The sequence below is a fragment of the Primulina huaijiensis genome, chromosome 16, assembly GCF_012295235.1.
Source record: "Primulina huaijiensis isolate GDHJ02 chromosome 16, ASM1229523v2, whole genome shotgun sequence".
Classification (NCBI taxonomy): Eukaryota; Viridiplantae; Streptophyta; class Magnoliopsida; order Lamiales; family Gesneriaceae; genus Primulina; species Primulina huaijiensis.
The window spans coordinates 15,469,491-15,479,444 of record NC_133321.1 but is presented as its reverse complement, the minus strand read 5'-3'; the positions used below and the strand labels follow the sequence as shown (position 1 = coordinate 15,479,444).

The following is a 9,954-nucleotide window of genomic DNA, read 5'->3' as shown; positions in this document are numbered from 1 at the left end:
TGGTGTTTGCCATTTGACAATATACACCTAAAATTATCGCCACGTATTCGACTACTGTACTCAATTTATCAAGTCTTTCCAACGCGCTTATGTCCTCACTCACATATACCCTAAGAAACTTCTCAGGATGTCACCCATCCCAGAATTGCCCCAAATCAAGCACGCTTAACTTTGGAGTTCTTATGTGATGAGCTACCGTAAAAATAAAGTTTGATGTTCAAAATAGCAACGGAAGTAAATGTTTGTTTGCAAAATAATAATTTAAAATAATCCAACAACGAGAAAAAAATGTTTGAGCCTAAAAATAGTAAATGCTAAAAAATGAGGTCCTCGGGTTCCTATACTGCCGACCCAAGCTAGCTCACTGGTCCCCGCCCTCGGTTCCGACATCATCAGTACCTACAACAATCAAGTCTAGTGAGTCTAAAGACTCAGCATGCATATATCGTAAATAACAAGTAATAATAATAAAATCGCATGCAAGGTGAAAATATCATGTCATGAGTAAATGAAATACGTGCATAACTGAACTGAAAATCGCATCATGAATAATTAATATTACGTGCATAACTGAATTGAACTGAACTAAAAGTAGTAAGTGAAATGTTTGCTCCGTAGAGCCCTGTCATAAAATAACGTGTAATAATTTTCTATTCAGATTATGGTAAAATTTATACATGATATTTAATTTTTGTATTTAATTATATTACGTGCATAAATATAGGACGTTGCTTTCTAAATACCAGTACACCGACGCACGCATTGCATGCTTGTATAATATTTTTTATAATTTATTTGATTTATATTTAAATGATGATCAAAATATAATTATAAGAAATAGTGAAGGACTCACTGTAATTTTGATATATAAATTAAAAAATAAATTGAAAAATAAAAAAATAAAAAAATGACTTCAATAAAAATTGAATCTATTATAACATAAACCCTAACAAACAATGACTCTATCCGCTGAACTACACATAACTTCCATTAACATTTTGACATTTTATTAATATATATAATTATTAAAACAGACCATGACATCAAAGTTAGTTAATATATGTGTCTCAAACTTAATAAAGTAGTATAAATACTTACTATTTATTTGAAAAATAACCATTACGAGTTTTATCGTCTGAAAAACAGATGCTAGAATGATATAATTTGTAAAATTTCTGATATCAAGATCCCAAATTTTGGAAGAAATCTCGAGTTTGAAAACCAATTATAATTATTTCATAAAACATAATACTCTCTACATATAATTATATTATGTAAAACTAAAAGAATTTGTTAAAATAATTTATATTGTGATATGATCAAGTTTAAATGTAATTTTTGGATACAGATTTATAAATTAATTGAATTCACTTGATTTACATAAATATATAATTAGTTTAAGATGAAAAATCTATTTTTAAGGTGCATTATGCGAAAACAGATATTATTACTTAGTTGTTCCATTGTACGTGTCAAACACAACTCGTTGACACCAATATCTTTTCCCCCGTAATTTTAAATCAAAACAAACGTGTTATACACGGACAATCGAAGTGAGAGGACGTTAAGATTTTTCAATATGAAATTCGCAAATCATACATTTGATTTTCTGACATGTGTCCAAAACAATATCTATCGGTTTTAACCAATACTTCTTCATGAACATGTGTCACAAAACACAACAAAAACGAGGTAATTACCAAAATAACATTCGTCAAACTTTGTTTCATATAAGTTTATTTTTCTAAATTTCATGAAAAAATGCAATCAAAGTGAAAAGTTCGAGCTTTGATTTAATGGCGTTATTATTGGCTTGAATAACGTTGAAAGAGTAGTTCTTTTGCAGATGTAACAACAATTTCGATTTAACACACTTGGCTGTACATACAAAAGAACGGTCCAAAATTGAATCAACCTGCAAATTGATCGATTCTTCTTTTTATACAGAAAAATAAAAAAAGCCGCTTTCTTGCAGATAACATCAACACTCATTAAAGAATCAAAATCCTGTATAATAAAATCGAATTAAAGTATTTTTTTATGTATCAAATCAGTGGTTTCGTGGGATCATCTTCAGCTATTAAATCGTCTTGAAGCTCTATCTGACCTGCACTTAAAAACACGACCAAGAATCAAAATTACCTTCAGTTCAGCCATCAAAATAAAGAAAAGTTGGGCTGAAAGATAATATTTTTGGAGCTAGAACGGCCGTTTGTTAAAATCTACAAGGCTCATGCTGCCAACTGTGGAAAGAATGTTAAAAAACCGACGTACCAAATAAGGAAACCAAGGATCGAGGCTTCGAAGATTCATTTGAATTCACCTCTATCCCTGCATGATCACCAAAGTGTCGTAATATCCATAAGAAAAATGTGAAAATTAAACGACTCTTGAATTTCACATATGTCATTGAACCATATGCATGTGAAGTCTTGTTCAAGTCAGGATTCACTTAGCGGCTCAATTCCAGTAGAAAAAACAATCAAACTTGGATTGGAGTGTACCTGCAGTGCCAGCTGATTTTATGATATCTGATTTCTTGTAAGTGTATCCAATAAAATTGGCATCTTTTGATGTTAACATCTGCTCAAAGAAATCACATCAACAAAATGATTATTTGACTACCATTCTGTTAACGGAAAGAAACCTTAAAACGATTCCTAACACGGACTCAGAATTTCGTAGTTCCTGTCTTACATGGTATATCAGAAAGAAATAATCGAAATATAAGGAAAAGATGCGTTTTTCCAAACTATAGTTTTCCATATGGCATTTTATTTTTCTATTTAGCACCATATTGAAAGTGTTTCAATAAAAGATACATTCTTTCACACACAAAAGCATACAATCTCTCACAAGAGAACTGGTATCTTATTTAATCCGGCCACACATATTTGAAAATCCCAATTCCAGGTTAACAATTTATGAGCACAAGATTACACGTGAAGCTATTTCATTACTTCACATGAATAATTAAGCATACCATAAGTCTAGTGGTAGACTATTATATATCTCTTGTAAAGTATGCCAAATATATATAGCGATTCAAAACAAAGCCAATAATTTTTCGATCTCCTATTGTTTTAGAGTATCTGTGCCGCAATAAAAATGGAAAAGATAGCACTTTTACCTTCCTCCAAGGTCCTACTCTTGGCGCAGTAGATGGTGGATTTTCACCCTGATTAAGAGCCATTAAGGCACAAAGAGTTGAAAATAAATAAATAAATCTTCATGACAAAAGTATAAACTCATTAAAAGCTACAAGACAGAAACTTTGCAATTGTATTAGTAAATGAAGACAACGGCTTGTTGAAACGGCCAAGAAACTCAAAAAAATTGAGAATTCCACGTGCTTGCTGGGGTTGACTCACAATACGCAATCAGGCAATTACATAAACTGCTCTTTCAAACAAAGTCATATGATAAAAATTGACTCTGAGCACTCACTTCATCAAATTTTTCAAAATTCTGTGTGTCCAAATCTCCATTAACAGTAGGCTTGTATGCAGCTTCAGTTTCATAAAGTGCATCCCATTTGATCCCTCTAAACCAAGGATGTGCCTGACATTGAAAATAACCAATTGAAAAAAATTTACATTTAAAACATAACTTAAATTAGATCAGTAAAAACTTAAAAGTATCAATAAGGATGAATATGTATTTCTCGAGTCCATTTCACGAAACAAGAAATAAATCCAAGTTATTACAGATATATTTCCTCTGGACATGTGTTCATGCATGGCGTACCTTTATTTCATCTACCCCTCTGGTCCCCAATCTTTTATCAACATCACATAGCAAATGACAGATCAGATCCCTCGCTTCATCTGCGATTTTGGGTTCTTCCGGGAATTTTAAGCATGTTTTCCAATTTATAATCTGATAAAAAGAGAAATAAGACATTTCAATAAAACAGAGGGATGCGTTAAAATTGCTAACAAAATTATAAAGGCAATTCCTAACTTTTCATGTCAGCAAGGTGGCCCCAGCAAATTGTGGGTCTGGATTAAAGATCTAAATCTATTGCAATTATTTTAATATTTTTGTATTCAATGGATTTGAAGTTCAACCCCATTCCAAATTTCATTCGATTACAAATAAATATAATAAATTTCAGATTCTTAAATTTTCACTTTCACAAAAATCTAATGTTCTAAATAACGACCGAGGCGAACGCCTAGGCACACAGCCATCGACTGCACCATCTTTGCCTTAGGCGCTCAAAACATAACAGCCCCAATCACCCACATTTAATTTATGCATATATCACGTGATTTTTATGATCATTTATAAAAAATAGTAAAAAAATAATAATTTCAACCACCTAGGCGGTTGAGGCGGCGCCACTGCCTACCGCCATTTACAACACTGCAAAAATCCATCACTAAGTTCGGTATACCTTACGGCATGTCATTCGGGGTTCATCAGAACAAAAGGGGGGATAGCCTATGAGCATCTCATACATTATTGCCCCCAAGGACCACCAATCACACTCCATTCCATATCCTTTTTTCAATAAAACTTCAGGTGCCATATAATCCAGAGTCCCAACTGTAGAATATGCCTGCAAAGAGAGTATGTGTATTATGCCCTCATACAGAACACTGAATAATAAGTTATAAATAGATATGATTAGTTAAGGGAAGAAATACCCTAAAAAATAAACAAACAAAAAGTATACCAAGGCACGACGATTGCGTTTCCATTGTTGTAACTGCTCTTTTGCCATTAACCAAGGAGCATGATTAGCGCCAGCACGCCCCTCTTTCTCAGTTTCGGAATCTTGATAAGTAAGATCTTCGTCTTCTAACAATGATGAATATTTATTTTCCAGTGGCTTACACAAGCCAAAATCAGATAGCTTTAGGTGTCCGTTTCTGTCCAATATCAGGTTGTCTGGTTTGATATCCCTGCAAGCAGAATAAATTTGAAGTGGGTTCATGTATTCACATAATACTGCAAAAAATTGGTAAACCAAAAGTTCAGGGATAACAAGGCTACACAAGCAATCATCGAGCTCGATTGGCATCAAATTTTCGATGCTTCATAACGGCAAGAAAACGTCTACTGCTATGTAGGAAGAGTGAACAGAAGAAATAAGGGCAATCAAGATATTGTTCTGGTTACATGATAATTTTGCTCTTCATAATCTGCAAATCTATAATTGAATGACAGGTGCACGATACTATCTGTTTAAATTGTGAAGGATAAAGCATAATGAAATCTAACATCAACTTATGCAAAAAGATACTTCATCTTGATAAAAGGCCAGGCCTTTCCTTTTCTTTTCTTAGCTAAATTTAATTTTCTTCAAAGTAAGCGCAATCCATATAGCAAACTTCCTAAGTTGAATTCATCAAAAGTTTCAAATAAAGGTAATCCACACATACCTGTGAACATAACTATGCTGATGAATTGAATGAATAGCGAGAATGCTCTCTGCCATGTAAAACCGAGCAACATCTTCGGAAAGGATATCCTCTCGCATCAATAAGGTCATAATGTCACCGCCAGGTAGATATTCCATGATAAGATATAAAAACTCGGAATCTTGGAAAGAAAAATAGAGCTTCACTATGCACCTACTATCAACCTCCACTAGCAGATTCCTCTCAGACCGGACATGCTCAACCTACAGATGATAATTCAACAATTATCATTAATCAACATGCACAATTGTTATTCTACAATAACATTCAGATCAACTAGTTGCAAATACGATTTTATTCAATTTCAACTTTTTGTCTGCTTTCACACCTGTCCACGGCTAAGCATCTCTGACTTCTTCAGTTTCTTCATTGCAAATATTTCTCCAGTATTTTTTGCTCGACATAATCTGACCTGCATTACCTCGTCAAGTCACATAGTCGTACTCTAACATACAAAGCATGTTAAGTGCTTATTAAATGGTACAGCGACCAAGCCTCAAACATAAGTGTGCCTTTGCAATACAGAAGTTCTTGTTGAGGACACTGGACATATAAATATTAACCAAATGTTTTATTTGTACAAGTTGGGAACTTTTCGAGCCATATTTTATTATAGAAAGGTATTAACTCCAACAACTAAGAAAATGATAGCGCCTAGCTGAAATTTTCTAAAATCAGAATGGAAAATTTGTTTGGATCAAATAAAATGTCGGTTGTTTATTAACCGATATTACCAAGCCAATCCTATGTGGTTGACCTGTATATCTGGAAAAAGTCGATCATTCTATTAATTATCTACCGGAGTTTCACCACTACAGTTTGCTATATCTATAATAATCTTGGTAAAATAAGAATTGTACAAGAATTGTTCCTTTAAATTATTTAATTGCATCTCCACTCTCCAGTGAGTAGATTCATTACATATCCAGAACCCCGTAAGGACTCTAAGTTAAAAATCAAGATGCATCAAATGAAAACGTCAACACACCTCACCAAATGCTCCTTTACCAATTATTGTCAACTGCTCAAAGTCATCAATCCCTACTTTATGCCTCTGCAACCTCATATACTCAGTTTCCCTTTTCTCCAAATTTCTCAACATTCTCTCTTCCTCTTCACTGGAGACTTGCTCTTCCTGTGCCCTTCTTTGCAGTGCCCTCCTCCTAAAAATCACACGTACAAACAGAAACAAAAAAAATCAACAAACACCCTTTAACATAAATTATTGTCACTCAAAATGAGATATTATCAGCATGATTATCTACTTTTTAACCATTTTTTTAATAAATCCTTGAAGTGTTCAACTGAAATTCGAGTAATTTAGCGGTAAAATAGAATAAATAAAGCAGCAAGATTTCACCTTTCTCGGCGATCCTGCAGGCCTTGCAGGTGGTTCTTGTAATGATTCTCAATGAACTGTTTGGCAGCGGCAGCTTTCTGCCGCGTCACCGGCGAAGAAACCGATACATCAGGCTCTAAACAGAAAGCCCGATCAGCCTGCAGCTTCATTTGCATACCCTCCGTTCTCACCGGGCTTTCTCCATTGCCCTCCATTAATTTGCTCTTTCTCAGATCGAGTGCTTCACAAAAAAGTTGTTGCGACAACCCACTTCTTTTTCCTTGAAACAAGAGGATATATAATTAAGGAGGCAAAAAAAAAGATATTACGATGTGTGTAATAAATGAGAAAGGGGTTTGGTGGAAACTTTATGAGTTAAATACTGGAGGCGATTACGAGGTAAAGTACCTTAAACAGGAAGAGAAAAAGGGGGAAAAAAGGGACAAAACGGAAGCAGTTTCTTGATTTTTGTGATTTCGATTAGCAATGGATCCCGGTTGTGTTGTCCTTACGTATATGATGGGACTGTGAACTGGCAAAGTGTGCAAGCAAAGGTTTAGCTGTAAATCTGACTGATTTCTTGTTTAATTTTCAAGCCTAATTTGTATTTTCAAAGTTGAGCCAAGCAAATGTTTTTTGTTTTTTTTTTTCCTGATAATAATTTTTTTATTTAAAAAAAGTGAATAAGAGTTTTCAAATCCATGTTTATTATTTTCTAAAATAGAAATTCGATATAATTCCAAGACAAACAATTTGATTTTTTTTATAAAGTATCACACTCTTTCCAATATTAAAGATGACAAAAACTTGTGTGAGACGGTCTCACATGTCGTATTTTGTGAGACGGATCTCTTATTTGGGTCATCCATGAAAAAAATATTATTTTTTATGCTAAGAGTATTACTTTTTATTGTGAATATCGATAGAGTTTATCCGTCTCACAGATAAAGATTCGTGAGACAGTCTCACAAGAGACATACTCATTAAAGATTCACACTTGCTTTTGGAAAAATGTCATCTGAAACTAACAAATTTTTCCATATATTTATATTAGTATTATTGTTTATGGTGAAACAATTTATTAAATATTAATTTACATTTTATTTATTTATACATTAATATACAAAGTAATGGAAATTAGTTGAGAGTGATCAAATAAGAACATAAGATTAATACATATATATTATAGACTAATGAAAAAAGAAAGAAATATATCATTTACACAAATACTTTTTTTTTTTGGACCAAGTCAAATTTTATTTTGTTTGTTTTCTTTGTGAATAATATATGTTTATTGTGAAATCCATAGATTTTTATGTCTAGTAATGAATTGAAGTTTGTAATAAACATTTAAAATGTATTAATTTAGTTTATTATGATTATATTATTCATGTCACATTTATTATAGAAAAAAACATTATTCTTATTTATTTATTATGCTTGTTATATTTTTAGTTTAATAATGAGTAGAAATTCAATTTATTTTTAGTTCATGATGCAGCGTTTCACTTCGTGGGTTGTTTTATATAGATGTTTGGAAGGCTTAAACTTTAGCAACACTTTTTTTTTTTTTAGGATAAAGAGACTTAAACATTAGATAAATCCAAAGAAGCTACATCCATCAGCCACGATGAGTACAAATCATCAACCCAACACAAACGTGAAGGGTGGGAAAAGGTAAAATGAGCGAGACTGCTACACGATTCACACATCTTCTAACATGTTTAATACCATAAAAACTACCATAATCAAGAAGATCCAAAATGTTGGAAACTAGTACTCCTTGGTGATTTAGACTAACAGTAAGCGATGTCACCGGCTTGACCGCAACACTAGAATCTGAAAATAGCCACACGTTATGGAAGTCGCATTTCAAAGCTAGCAACATGCCATAATGGATTGCATGAAGCTCTGGATCCACCACTTAACCTAAGAAGCGAAAACAAGATGCAGAGGCTGCGCAAATCATATTAAGGTGGTTACGAATAACAGCACCCACAATACATAAACCAAGATTCTCCTTAAGCCCTGCATCCACGTCAAGCCGTAAATCTCCCATGGGAGGAGGCTCCCATTTTTCATTTGTAACAAGCTTTGTTGTCTCAGAAGAAACACAATAAGCAAGACGAGCTTTCTGAAATTGTTCAAGGTAAGAGAAGACCCAATTTACCTTAATTTCTTTGTTAGGGATCTGAATATTGTGCTTTATTTTGCATAAATATGTCCATATAGCCCAAGCTAGCATGGCGAACTGCTCAAATTCAGCTATAAAAAAACAATTCATTAAACTCAAGCCACAAAAGATGAATGGCAGTAGCTTACCTTTCTTTAAACAAGACCAAAAATTGATAGCTTTCCAAACATCACGAACATTGGGGCAAAAGAGGAGACTATGGCTTGTCGTGGCATCCGACGCACCAAAGAAAAAACAGCATCATGATGCATGGATATGTCTCCTGAAAAGGTTCCCTTCAGTAGATAACAGATCATTGCTCGCACGCCAAAGAAATATCTTGACTTTTTGTGGGATATGAATCTTCCATATCATTTTCCACCAACTCTCTAAGCAATAGGCAGATTGTGATTCAAGATGATCAAAGCTTCCAGTCTCAAGAAGATACCCAGATTTAACCGAATAATGACCATTTTTACCCCATTTCCAATATCTAATATCTTCTGAATCAAGATTCCACAACGGTGTTTCCAGAATCCTATCTGCCTCAAATGATGGAAATATTGGTGAAACATATTGTAGAATATTTTTTGTACTAATGTAGTCTTCTTAATATTAATCAACTCATGTTATTTAAAAAAAATTTATATAAAGTATTTTGACAAATAATTAAAAATAAAATTTAGGATAATATTTTTTTGAAGGGAAAGTTATGACAAGTTTTGATGTTAATCACATTTAAAAGAATAAATCAAAACTTTAATTTTTTTTAAAAAAAATATTAACTAACTCATGTTATTTTTTAAAAATTATATATGAATTTTGCAAATAATCTATAGTTTTGTAATAAAGTTGAGAAATGATATGTTTTCTAAAATATATTTCTGTCGTGAAATATATTTTATAATTTAGATATTGTTGGACTCGTGAAATAAAATGATAAATGATAACATAACTATTTTTTAAAAATTATCGTAAAAAGTAATGTTAAACACCAACGATTGTTGTCTGCA

The 9,954-nt window shown here is 32.8% G+C and overlaps 1 protein-coding gene across 2 annotated transcripts; it reads right to left on the bottom strand.

Annotated features, from left to right (window-relative positions):
• Positions 1-1,830: 1,830 nt before the first annotated feature.
• On the bottom strand, positions 1,831-7,307 carry LOC140961892 (uncharacterized). 2 transcript variants are annotated; one of them, XM_073420666.1, is made up of 13 exons: positions 7,177-7,307; positions 6,790-7,048; positions 6,418-6,592; positions 5,758-5,841; positions 5,391-5,632; positions 4,682-4,910; positions 4,400-4,564; positions 3,748-3,879; positions 3,448-3,561; positions 3,131-3,178; positions 2,505-2,583; positions 2,275-2,331; positions 1,831-2,107 (listed from the first exon to the last, which is right to left on the bottom strand). In XM_073420666.1, the coding sequence occupies exons 2-13, from the start codon at positions 6,981-6,983 to the stop codon at positions 2,046-2,048; spliced, it is 1,581 nt and encodes a 526-aa protein (XP_073276767.1). In that variant the 5' UTR covers positions 6,984-7,048; positions 7,177-7,307; the 3' UTR covers positions 1,831-2,045. The 2 variants fall into 2 exon arrangements, with proteins under 2 accessions (XP_073276767.1, XP_073276766.1); XM_073420665.1 differs by having other exon boundaries at positions 6,790-7,291.
• Between the last annotated feature and the right edge of the window lie 2,647 nt (positions 7,308-9,954).

What these genes read in the sequence shown, in the direction of transcription:
- LOC140961892 (XM_073420666.1), bottom strand. Translation starts at nt 6,983, where the DNA reads ATGGAGGGCAATGGAGAAAGCCCGGTGAGAACGGAGGGTATGCAAATG. An exon ending in ATTTTGAAAAATTTGATGAA is followed by an intron (nt 3,179 to 3,447) that starts GTGAGTGCTCAG and finishes GCTCTTAATCAG; the next exon opens with GGTGAAAATCCACCATCTAC. An exon ending in ATCCTTGGTTTCCTTATTTG is followed by an intron (nt 2,108 to 2,274) that starts GTACGTCGGTTT and finishes TTTTAAGTGCAG; the next exon opens with GTCAGATAGAGCTTCAAGAC.